The sequence below is a fragment of the Silene latifolia genome, chromosome 4, assembly GCF_048544455.1.
Source record: "Silene latifolia isolate original U9 population chromosome 4, ASM4854445v1, whole genome shotgun sequence".
NCBI classification, from domain to species: Eukaryota; Viridiplantae; Streptophyta; class Magnoliopsida; order Caryophyllales; family Caryophyllaceae; genus Silene; species Silene latifolia.
This window is the reverse complement of record NC_133529.1, coordinates 64,854,353-64,868,296: the sequence shown is the minus strand read 5'-3', so window position 1 is coordinate 64,868,296 and position 13,944 is coordinate 64,854,353. Positions and strand designations below refer to the sequence as shown.

At 35.2% G+C, this 13,944-nt stretch overlaps 1 protein-coding gene across 1 annotated transcript; it reads right to left on the bottom strand.

Moving 5' to 3' along the window:
- Positions 1-6,625: 6,625 nt before the first annotated feature.
- Positions 6,626-8,935, bottom strand: LOC141651592 (protein FAR1-RELATED SEQUENCE 5-like). Its single transcript, XM_074459296.1, has one exon. The coding sequence runs from the start codon at positions 8,933-8,935 to the stop codon at positions 6,626-6,628; it is 2,310 nt and encodes a 769-aa protein (XP_074315397.1).
- Between the last annotated feature and the right edge of the window lie 5,009 nt (positions 8,936-13,944).

Here is a 13,944-nt window from a genome sequence, read left to right as displayed (position 1 = left end):
AAACCCACCGCCACCACCACCACCGTCATCGCCATCACTACAACCCACCATCAGCTCGTACACCAGTGACACCACAACCTAAACTGAAAATGAAGTAGAAAAAGATTTGTGTATGCTTTTAGCTATTCATCACTTTCGTCGCCGATGAGGAATAGATTAACAAAAATAATGCAGACACAATGGCAACATATGATTAACGCAATTGAAAGAACAAAGAATTCAGACAATTCAACATCCTCAACAAAACTCCCAAGATTTAATTCAATAAACAGGGGAAATCATTGGATAAAACACCAAAAGACTACTCCAATCTAATATCGACTACACCAATAACATTAATCCCGTATGTATTGATTCCACCAACCACCTGAACGGTGCGCGACCACCACCACCAGCACCCCATATCACCACCAACCCCACCACCAGTACACCGACGTCATGTTATCATATTTTTTCAAGTTTCAGATCTTAAAATCCCAGATATACACATTTTCGAACACATCTAACAACGACAGTGAGATACTAGCCAGTCGTCGCCGCCTATATCGCATCCCACCACCACTAGCAAACTTGACATTTCCAGATGACGATGTATTTGGACTCGAAATTTCCCGACGAAGCCACTAGTGTTGTTTGTTTTTGCAGATTCATAATTTATTGTTGTAGATCTATAATTTAAATCAAGGAAGTTTTTTGTAAGATGTTGGAAATATAAAGTGATGAAGGACGGAATGCCGGCGTGGGGACGTGGTCGGTGAGGGGATGTTGTCGGTGTGTAGGGAAGGAATGGAGGTTAAGGATGGATGTCGGCGTGAAATGTGTTGAAATTGGATCGACTGTCGACGTGGTGGTGGTGTCGACGTGGTGCGCCGGCATTAAAGCTCGGAGATCCGTCGGCGTCGGGGTTTAATGGTGTCATGTGGTGGTGGTGGTTGGTGAAGGTTGATGGAAGGTAGTAGGTGGATAGTTTGGGTTGACAGTAAAATGAAATGATAAATCGTGGATTAATTTAAGCTTTTTGTTTCTATAAATACACAGGTTCGTACGGTTCGCACCGTAATTTGGTTAAATGACGGATCACGATTATATATATATATATATATATATATATATATATATATATATATATATATATATATATATATATTTAGGATCGTATGAAACCTCCTCGTATATAAACCATGAAACTATCACAAACCGTCGATCTATTAATCCAGTGGACCAGATCATGACGCGCGTCCAGCTTAGTTTTCTAATTGGAGGTTATTTTTGTCAATTCACTTATTCTTTTATAACATTCTTTCTCTTCTTCCTTACTCGTCTTCTTCATTGAGCTACTCTTACTTTCCCAATTTCATCTGGATACTTCGTTTAATCTAGCTGCTCTTCCAATGAAATTAAGGTAAGATCGTTCAATTTCTTTCTCCACTTCATAATTGTTTAACGATTATGTGTATTTGATTGCATTTCCCCTTTGTTTTTCCTTCTAATTTAATTTTTCTATTGATTTGTATTGTTGCTTGCATGTTCATCTTTGATTTTTTCCTAATTACAGTTACATTCATTGTATTTTCGATTGTTTTGTTTTCTTCTTTCCAATCGTTTAGGTTTATTTTTGTAGTGTTTTGTATTATTCCTTTTAATCGTTTTATGATTTTGGGTATTTGATTGCATGTTCCTCTATTGGTATGTATCTTTTAAGCTGCTATGAAGTATTTGCTAAGTTTCTGTTGAAGATTTGAGTTACTTCAATCAGAGGCAAGTTATTTACAAAATATTCTAGATGAAGTGCATCTTATTTGTACTGCATGTTCAATTTTTCATTACTATATGTACATGTCCTATGTTCATAGAAATTATTGTCTTTCTATGCTGATTATAGGTTGATTAGTGATGATGATCGCCCAAGTAGTTCTCGTCCTTCTAAACGGCGAAGTCTCGTCGTCCCGTGTTTCCATCTCATTGTTACACGCATGTCTCCAAAGGGCTTATTTTACGTCATTCATTGTATGACGTATGAGCAATGGCAAGATATTAATGCAATTGGGTTTGGTGGTTTATTTTCGTTGGATGTTGATAGGTTACCTATGCGTCTCGGCTATTGGCTTATTGATAATTTTAATCCAATAACAACTTCTCTTATGCTTTATGGTGGTAAGGAGCTGCCTATTCGAGCTTCTGACGTACATGCGACTTTGGGTCTTCCTATGGGTCCTAAGCAAGTGCAGTTAGCTTCTTATATTGATGAAAGTGAAGAATTCTCAGAATTCTACCACCAATGGAGAAGTCAATTTCCTGTGACATCTGGACTTGTCTTAATCACAACACTTCAAACTTATATTGCAACAAATCAGGAATTAGGCGGTGATCAATTTAAAGTGAACTTTGTTGTTCTTGTTGTCTCTCTTATGATGAAAAACAACCAAAGATCTTATGTGAATCATCATGTTCTGAAGTCTTTAATGGATGTGAATGATATTGCTAACTACAATTGGTGTGAGTATATTTTGGATAGTTTGAGGAATGCCAAGCTGAATTGGGCAGTTAAGAAGAACTATTTCGAGGGTCCTCTGTTGTTTTTAATGGTATAATATTCTATCTTTTTTTCAGCGTGTGTTTTTTATTCTTCGCTAAATATTATTCTCCTTTTAAATTTTGTCACTGATTTTAATGTTCTTGTGTTAAATGTTTAGTCATTTTACGTTGATCGGGTTGTTCACAAAAAGCGGACTGTTGATCGAGATTTTTTCACTCTCACTTTGGTTGGACCACTATGCTCTCTATGCTAGACAAAAAGAAGAGATGAAATCGTTTCATTTTGGAGAGGGGACAATAGAAGATATGATGGTGGAGAATGTTAATACACAATCTGGTTCAGTATCGCCTAATACACAACCTGGCTGCCAAACAACTATTAAGGTAATCACTACATTTATATGTAAGAAAAATATTTATGTACTTATGGTTTTGCTGTTCATAACCTATGGTAATTTTTGTCGGAACTTATGTTACACTTTTTATGAACTTATATTTTCAGATTTTACTTGAGTCCCTATTTTCATCTACTTGTTTTTATGTAGGATTATATTCATGAACTTGCATTCAAAACCAAGGCTACTCATAGAGCATTTGATGTCCTTAGAGTCCTTAATAAAAGATCGTCCACCTAAGTTATATGAAAATCCGGACATGAAGAAGTTGTGTAATGTGGCAATGAAGCTAATGAATGAGCCGTATGATGAAGGAGGATGTTCTCAGAATGTTGAAGTAAATGATCTTGCTGTCACTAATGCTGATCCAGATAATCCAGAACATGAAATTGGGTCTTCTAGTCCTACGAAAGTAACCTCAAATGCCACTCTAGATGACGAATTTTATGCCAGCGATGAAGTTCTACTTGCTATTCAAGCAAATTTGAAAAGTTTTGTTCAAAGAAACGGGTTCCTTCTAGGCCGGGAACTTCTCAAGTGACTTCATTATTATCTAATTCAACATCTTCTACTCATTGCTCTAACCCAAAAGTACATTATACTTTCATCTTATATTATTTGATCACTTTGATTATTTCTTTCTCTTTTCAATATTATTTTTTGTGATTTTTTTGGTTTTTGTGTAGGAGTATATACATGACCTTGCTGTTAATTCTGCACGAATGGCTGAAAATATGGTTATTCTTGAGAACAAGTACGAAATTGGAGCTACAAATTTTCCAGAAAATGATACTATCAAACACCTACATAGTTCTACATCTATATTATATCGTACCTATGGAGGATGTAATGAGGACACCTCTACCTCATATTGGTTCACTGATTCAAAAGAAGAAGCATCTGTAATAGCTTTTTCCAAGGCAGTCGAGGATGCATACAATAAAAAATGGGCAGTCACTTCTACAAGGCCAATCAATCAACATCAATGGCAAGATGATGACAATTCCCATGGTGATGTTATTCCTCCGTCTTTCAGTCTTGGTTTGTCTCAGGATGAACTTTTTAATAATCCAAAAGTTGCTTTGTTGTCACCAACTACAAATGTTGATCATGATACAGTAGTGCGGGACATTTTGTTAGAAATATCTACTGACCAAAAGGATGAACACGGTGATAAAAAAGCGGTCGGGAAGGTGATGATCTCGTTCGGAAAGATGATGACAAGTCGTGTCTTTGAGGTGCATGAGGACGCTAATACACAATCAGATTCTGAAAAGACGATTTCAGATGGTGATTGTGAACCTGATTCTAATTCAAGGCTTTCTCCTACCCGCTACCATGTTGTTACAAGGAGGAGAGGTAGTTCAGCAGCACTTGTACCAGAACTTCGTTCTCCTTTTATAGTTAGGGATGTTGATACAGTAAGTAGCCTCACCAAAGTGCAAAGACTTGTGTGTGACTACATATATGCAGACTTCGGACAAGAGAGCTCTCTTCATAAGTAATTTTTCCTTGATTCCTTACTTTCCTTTTTGTAGCTACTGTTTTTATTTTCCATCCACTTGTTTATTCTTTCTTGGTGATTTAAATGAGATATTTTTCAACAGTGAGAAGGTGTTCATGTATAAGGGCATTACTGCTATTCGTCTTCAGTTTCAGAGCCTTAAACCTCGAGAGCTTGTGTCAAGTGCCATCCTTGATTGTTGGCCTGCTTACTTGAATCATCGAGAGATATCAAAGAGCGATTTAAGTCCATTGAGATTTTACATTAGTACATTCGTGCTTGTAAGTTCACTATTTGATTCTTTCTAAAATTTCTAATACTATTTATGTATGTGTTGATATTTGTTTGTTATATTTTAATCTTTTTCGTGCTTCTAGATTGTGTTTACTGATTATAGGAAGAATAAAAGCGATAAGAGTAGGTACAAATTTTTCAGAAATGCAATGAATGATGAATTGAAGCAATTTTCCAGGATTTCATTGAAATCTATTGACATGGTGATTTCTTTAAACCTTTATCAAGTCTAATCAATTCTATTATCAAGTACTTTTATTTATCAAGTCTAATCAATTTTTTTTCCTACATGTTAGTTTTTCTTTCCGGTTGCATTGAACGCACATTATTATCTCATGGTGTTTGACTTGAAGACCCCTGCATTTTACCTTATTGACAATTGGCTTACTCGCGCCAAAGTTGAAAACTGTTATGGTGATACTCCCATGCTCGTGGTAAGTGTTTGCGTAACGATCTGTTTGCACATGCTTTTGTGTAGCATAAGTACGTGATCTTAATTACGCACTGCTTATTAAGGGTCGTGATTTCTGTCACGGCTTTTAGCTCGTGAATTTGTAAGGCTAGCTAGTTACTACAAATGTTCATATGATCAATTGTTTGCGTGTACTTTGCGATGTTTAATTTGGGATTTAGTTGAGTACCTAGTTCATAAACTCCGGAGATAGATAGATAGTTTGAACTTTGAAAAGAGAAACAGAACTTCTACTTAGTTGATAAGCAATGATGCCGGTCTTACTCGCTTAACAAAATCAAGAGTAGCTGGTCTGAAACATCTGGCTCATCAAGAGCTGGTCTGAAACATCCTATAGCTGTCATCAAATAAGATTCCTGCATAAGAAATGTACTGCAAACAAACTGATTCCGCGAGCACCAAATTCTACAACATTTCAGGAATTTGTAGGCTTTCGAAACCATCTCCTCTCCCTTTGCAGTAGATGTGTCATGTATAAGTGTTTGGCTAGAGTTATTCCTTTCTGAAATATGCAGTTGGCCAGAGTTCCTGATATTTTTAACATGAGGCATGATCTCCGAGAGAAATTTATAGAGGTTACAGTATACTGAGTAGGCGAGTATTCTACTTCCCCTTGAGCATCATAGAAGTATGCACAACCCCCTGTCATTAAGAGGGGTAAGGATTAAGGAACTCAAAATAGAAGTTGCATAACCATTTCTATATATTCTTATGCATGTTGATTTTGAAATAGGTCACGCATTTGGGAGGTTTTTGAAAGAGACAAGAGACACTTATTCTAAAGGAGTTGTGGTGTGTACGCTTACTCCCGTCAGGATTAATATGCCTTGGAGGACAACCGACAATGTTGATGATTGCGGAGTGTTCACCATGAGACATATGGAAACGTTTATGGGTGATCCAAAATGAAAATGCGGTCTTAAAAAGAATGACGTAAGGGTTCATTTATTTAGTTTTGCTTATATTTTGTTGAGTGATTATTTCAATTATTGAAAATAGTTTTATTCAAACTATTCTATACATATAGGTTGCAACACTTTCCAAGCTAAGAGACAAATACGTTTCGACTTTGCTTCTTTTTGATGGGAACGAATTGTCGACAGAAGTTCTTCTTCGAGCAAAACACCATCAGAACCAGGTTCAAGGACTCCAGGTTCAAGGAGTCGAGAAAGAAGGTGCAAAATGTGTTGATGATTCTAATGAAGCATAATCCCTAGTTTAGGCATCATATGAATTTAGTATCTTTTGTTAGCACTTTGTTATCGCATACCCTATGGTATTGTACTGATGTATACACTATGTGAAAGGTGGCCACAACCATGTAATCATGTAATGCGATTTTTCAGAAAATTTATCAAGCATTTGGTGTTGGACTAATTAAAAGCAATTTAGAGTCATAAATCATCTGTAGGACATCAATTAAAATTATCCAAAACTTTTAGAACTCTTGTTCGGCCATTGACAATCAATCTTCATCCTCTGAATCTTCATCCTGTGAATCTGATTCTTCAACCTTTTTAGAACATGTTCTTGAGTTGTGGCCTTTTTCCCACAAGTCTGGCATACTCTTTGTTTTTTCCCGCTTTTCTCGAGCGCTTTTAGAACACTTGACTGAATTCGCTTACCACTCCCCTTATTACGTGATTTTTGTGGAACTTGGATGTTTATCTCTTTAGGAATGCTGCACCCAACATACCTTTCCATTTCCGACATCGTGTTGAGGATTGGTGGCTCGTTGCTTCGATGTTGCTTTATCTCCATTTTGACTTCTCTAAGTTTATCTATTAACATTTGTATATCTTTCTCATTTTCTTCTGCAAGGCTGACACAAGAGTACATTTCTTCCCAAAGCTCATTTGTCATTCCTTTTTTGTTGTCTGATTTCCCAACATCCTCCATTTTATTGCCATGCTTATCAAAGACGGGCTTCATCAACGCATTCTTCGTCCATCTATTAAGAATATATTTGTCTGGAATCCTTCTTATGTTCTTATGCTTTAAGACCCATATGACATGCTTACACAGCATACCCATTCTTTGATACAAACAACAACTACAAGTGATTTCTTCTCTACTTGCTGTAAATGCAACTTCCCATGTCTTTCTTTCTCGCTCTATGTCGCTGATAATATATACCTCTGTGCCGTCCGTAGCATGTACGTCCACCATGCCACAATTGTACACTGCTGCACATAATGCATTCTGGAAGTCCTTAAAAGTTGCATGCGTGTAAATTTCTGAAGCGTGTTTTTCTAGCTGAACTGGAGTTTTCAAGGGAGATGTTGAGTGTTTATTTTCCGAGTTCAGTTTCGATTGTTTGTGGCGTTGTGCATCCATTGCACTCTCAAAAGACATCCAGAATTCAACAAGAGTCGCATGAGGTGTAAGAAAACGATCGAAGAAACTATTTTCACTCTCTGATCTTGATATCACCCTCATAATTCCCGCCATAAATATTTCTCTAAAATATGCAGGAACCCAATCTTCTTTAATTTCGTAGAGAGACGAGAACCAAGGATGGTCTACCAAATCATAATCAATCATGATATTAGCCCAAGCTTCTTCAAATTCATCAGGTTCACAATGATTGTTCCAAACGCATGCATTTAAACGCTTCTTGAAATCCTCGTCTTGCCATAAATACGCATCAACTTTTTCACGAAGTTTCTTCATAATATGCCACATGCATAACCTGTGAGATGTATTTGGAAATACTTCTTCAATTGCTGGTTTCATAGAAGGACATTGATCAGTTATAATTGCTTTTGGTGCACAACCCCCCATTGCGTCAAGAAATGCTTTGAAAAGCCATGTATATGCTTCAATGCTCTCGTGTGATAGTAGCCCCGCTCCTACTGTTACGCACCTTTTATGTTGATCAACAGCAGTAAATGGCACAAAAACCATGTCGTACTTATTTGTACGAAAGGTGGAGTCGATGGAAAGCATGTCGCCAAATAAAGCATAGTTTTTCCTAGATATGGTGTCTGCCCAAAACAGCCCTGATAGACACTGTTTTTCATCAACTTCGAAGTCAAAATAAAACGTGCTACACATCTCTTTTTTTTGAGAAAAATTATCTACCACCATTTGTGCATCAGACAAACCAATGTACTGTTTCATATTTCTCACAAAGTTCTTGAAATCAGTCTCGGTAGCACCAACATTACTATAACCTCCCGTCAACTCTTTCCAACCTCTAAATGCTTTTACTGGCCCCATCTTTAACCGTGCTGCTTTTACAACGAAGGTCTTCTGAATCGATGTCATTTTCCTGTTTTCCTTCATAAACAACATTGATGATGGTGATGCTAAAATATGGTTGTGTCCTTCATGGAATCCAGTAACCTTATACTTTCCATCTGCTTGCAGCGAAAATTGTACCATAGCTTCACATTCAATACGAGTAATCAACCGCACACGATCTGTTTTTTTATCTTTATACTCCTCCCTTGTTCCAGCCTTGTTGCATAACACTCTCCTCAACGTAAATACTTCAGCATTTCTTTTTTGCCTTTTTGTTGTACCCAATCTAGTCTGAAAGCCACAATGTTTTGCATAGTCTTTGTAAAACTGAACTCCTTCTTCTATGGTATTGTATAAATCTCCTAGTTTAGGCTTCTTCTCATCTACGCATGGTGGAAAGTACTCCTCAGGTTGTTCTGGTAGAATAGTGCAAATTGGTGTAGACAATAATGTCGAAATCGCTGTACTAACTTCATCATTTGCTTCCATTTAATCTGCACAACTGGAAATTGAACATATTAGTACACACCCATTGTTACAATCAATCAAACGTTTTCTGAATCTATGATATATAAGTTCTGCACATTTAGTGTAAATTTCCTGAACTTATGCTATATATTTTCTCAACCTACAAAGATAAATTATATTGGAAAAATGCCATACAACATTGGAAAAATTCTCTCAACCTACAAAGACAAATTTCCTGAACTTGGGCTATTTATTTTCTGAACACTACAAAGAAGTTACAAGTACAAATTATCGTGGAGTATCTCACACCTAACCCAGTACAAAAAATTCTCTGAACTTACAGTACACAATTCCTGAACTTATGCTACATATTTTCTGAACACTACAAAGAAGTTAAAAGTACAAATTATCGTGGAGTATCTCACACCCAACCCAGTACAAAAAATTCTCTGAACCTACAAGACAAATTTCTCGTAACCTATGGTATATATTTTCCAACCTACGGTATACATTTTCTGAACAACTTATATTATACATATCATCTCTAATAACTGATCTTCCAACTGTGATCTTATAGAAGTTGTTCAGAAAATATCCACACAATAAATCATTAATCGAAGATAACAATTACTTAATCTAAGATAACAATTACTTATTCCGTACAATTTCATCAATCAAATACCAATTCAATTTGTTAAAAAAATCGATGAGAAAATATGGACACAATCGATCAAATCTCTTTTCCAGGACCCATGAAACCAATTCATGAATCTAAGCTAACAAGTAATGAATCCATACAATTTCCTCAATCAAATAACAATTCAATCCACAAAAAAAAAAATCGATCAAGTTTAATTAGTTGTTTACCTGGATATAATCGATTACTAGTCAAATTACTTTGATAATCTTGTATGCAATTGGTTTGATCATCCTTGTTTTTCGATTACGAAGAAAATCTGGGTGTTTTTTTGGTGGATTTGTAATTGCGGTGACAAGGTTAGGAAATTTAGGGGCTTTTGACAAATAAACAGTGGTTTTGTAAAAAGAAAGGTAGCTTAATAATTGTTGCGCGCGTTAATCTTAGCCGTAGGTAGTATTCATCCAATGGTGAGCAATGGTTCTCATGGTTCTCATGGGAAGGGGGTTCTCATGGGATCTTAACCCTATATATATATATATATATATATATATATATATATATATATATATATATAGTATTGGGATCAACTAAGTCCACCTTCTACTTGTGAGTCCATAAGTCTTATTGTGAGCCTTTGGATGGAGAAGATGAAGGGTTGAGATTGGAAGCAAAAAAAGGAGGATTAATGCCTAATTAAACACTCCCCATCTCTACTTTACTAATCTACACTAATCAATTATTAATCTACTATATAACATTTATTTTTCCACCTACTTCTCTCTCATTCACACAATTCATTTCTCTACTCCCTCTCTAAAAACCAAATTAATTCAAAACCCAAATAATACTCTCATCCTAACAAAAAAAAAAAACAAATTAATTCACCACCCACCACCACCTTGCACCACCATCGACCTACCCATCACGAGCCACCACCTTGCACCACCAACACCAGATCTACGAAAATCTCACCGCAACTCGACATCTACCACCACCATCCTCACCCATTAGCCACCTCCTCGCCGCCCCTACAACCAGACCCACGCCCACCTACCCGCCTGCTGCCACCGACCACCCTTCCTTCCGCCTCCCTTCCTGCCCTGCCTACCGCCACCCCACGACAGCCATCCACACCACCACTACTTCCTCCTGCTGCCACCGACACACCACCACCACCCCAACCATGGCCTTTGCTCTCCTCTTTCTTCTCCTTTTTCGATTCAGATCTGTCAACTTTCTTTCTTTTTTTTTCTTTTTTTTTAAAAAAAATTAGTGGGCTGGGGATGTTTTTGTTGTGGTTTTGTTTTTTTTTCCTTTTGTTTTTCTCCTTCCTCTTCTTCTTTCTTTTTTTCCTTTTATTTTTCAGATTCCACGACTGGGGTGGGTTGATGGTGGCACATGGACGACGTGGTTGTTGGTGGTGGGTGTTGAAGACCGCGCCATACCGCCTCCATATCTCCTCTTTTACTTTTTTTTTCAAATCTCAATCTCTCCTTACCCAGATCTGTTTTTTTTTTTAAAAAAAAATAAGGTTTGATAGGTTGTGGTTGTTGGCTCGTTTATGTTTTATGTTTTTCATTTTCTTCAGATTTGGTGGTTATTTTTAAAAATTTTGGTTAATTTATGAATAATTCAATTTTGGAAACCTAGATCTACAAGTCTACACGAAAAATTATGACATTAGGTATATTAATTTTGTTTACTTGAGTAAATATTTTAGATCTTGTTTTTATTTTGTGAATTTTTTTATTTTAGTCTTGCATTTACTAAGTAAATCTCATATAATTTGTTAATTTTAATGTTAGATATATTTAAAATGTCGTCTCCTCATTTTTCTTCAATTGTTATTATATTAGATCGTTTTATTTTAGTCTTAGATCTAATAAATAGATCTAAGGTTATTTGTTGATTTTCATCTTAGATGTGCATTTTTTTCTCCTAGAATTACTCTTTTTTCTGCTAGAATTACTCTTTTTTCTGTTAGAATTACACTTTTTTTCATCTTAGAATTACACTTTTTTCTACTAGAATTACAATTACTTTTTTTTCTGCTATAATTACTCTTTTTCCTGCTACAATTACTCTTTTTTCTGCTGAAATTATACTTTTTTTTTGCTATAATTACACTTTTTCTGCTAGAATTACTCTTTTTTCTGCTAGAATTACTCTTTTTTCTGCTAGAATTAGTCCTTTTTCTGCTAGATTTACTCTTTTTCCTGCTAGAATTACTCTTTTTTCTGCTGAAATTACATTTTCTGCTAAAATTACTCTTTTTCCTGCTAGAATTACTCTTTTTTCTGCTGAAATTACACTTTCTGCTAGAATTAGTCTTTTTTCTGCTAAAATTACTCTTTTTTCTGATAAAATTACTCTTTTTTCTGTTAAAATTACACTTTTTCTGCTGGAATTACACTTACTTCTATTGGACTAATGTTACACTCTCAATGGACTTGGTTATATTCTCAATGGACTAAAATTACATTCTCAGTGGACTGAAATTATACTTTCCTGGACTAAAATTACACTTTCCTCGACTAAAATTATATTCTCCTGGACTAAAATAATAATCTCAGAAATTACACTTACCTGGACTAATGTTATACTCTCAATGGACTAAAATTATATTCTCAGTGGACTGAAATTATACTTTCCTGAACTAAAATTACACTTTTCTGGACTAAAATTACATTCTCCTCGACTAAAATAACAATCTCATTGGACTGAAATTACACTTACCTGAACTAAAATAACACTTTTTGTCGTTAAAATAACACTCGTAAAATGCTAAAATTACAATAACTTGTGATAAAATTACAAAAATTCAAAATATTATTCGTCAAAATCACTCGAAAAAGACTTAAGTTAAACTTGTAAAACGCAAAATTCTCGTAAACATTCCTTAAAATGACACTTTTTGTTGTTAGAATTACACTCGTAAAATCCTAAAATGTCGAAAACTTGTCTCGAAAAAAAAACGAAGAAAACCGAAACAGGAAAAATGTTAACAAAATTTTCATAAACTTTGAAGTATAAGACAAAGATGGTGTTAATTGTGTATGATAATGAATTAGTGAATGTATTATTAAAACTAGAGAGAGAAGTGAATTAATTAGTGTTAAGTGTGTTTCTTGCTTTCAATCTCAACTTTCCACCATGCATGATCCAAGGGTTGTGGAAAGGACTCATGGACTCAAAGCATATGAAGGACTCATTTGAACTTCACTTTATATATATATATACACACTACTACAGATACAAGCTATAACAACGGGTAAAAACCGTTGTTAAAACAAAAAGCGGACGTTGTTAAAGCGGCCGTTGTAAAAGGTATTTACAACGGTTAGGTTATTTACTAAAACCGTTGTGGAAATTATTCACAACGGTTAAAAGCCGTTGTTGTTGCGAGTAAGTCGTTGTTGAAAGTTTGACAAAATTTTGGTGGGAAAGATATAACAACGGTTATAATATAAAAACCGTTGTTGTATCTTTCCCACCAAAATTGTGAAGACTTTTAACAAGGGTTATATTTAAAAAAACCGTTGTTAAAAGTAATAACAACGGTTATATGTTAAAAAAACCGTTGTTAAAATTGACTATTAACAACGGTTTTTTGGCATATAACCGTTGTTATTGATGTTCATTATTTTTTTTAAAAAAAATTACAAAACTAGTGCATTAAAAATCCTGTATCAACAACAGCAGCAGTATCAACATACAACAAAAGCTCACTTTAAATTGATTAACCCAAAATTAAACACCTGCAAAGTTTTATGCACTAGCACAACGATTTTCTCAAAATATTAATACCACAATTCAAGCATCCATTTACATCCGAGAGTTACGACTCCACTACTACGCATGCACATTTTAGTGAATAAAATATTCAACAATATAACTCCAACAAACTTACATCAATCTCGAATCACATCCAACATAACAATAACATCTTAGTGAATAGACTATTCAATATTACGTATTCCCTAAATAGTTGGTAAGCCTACACCTCATTAACATCCCTCATCTCCTCAATTGATACTCTCAAATTTAAATCTGCAATGATATATTTAAGTTAAGATTATGGAAATAAAAAAGGGAAACCTACGTAGATATGAGAAGTGGATGGAAGCAATAAGTTGAGGAAAAACAAAGGAGGAAGATACCTGAGGAAAATATATGAAAATCACCAAAAGTCTAACCTACAAACAGCATAAAATGAATGTTTACTAGCAAAAATCAAGGAATAAAGCAGAAATTAAAAATGAAGGAGAAATCAAAAAGAAGAAAGTGAGGTAGCACAACATAGAAATTTCACAAGTTTAGCCAAAAATGAGCATATATGATATATTGCATCTTTAGCCATAAAACTAAAAGTCGTGAACCCAAACACTTG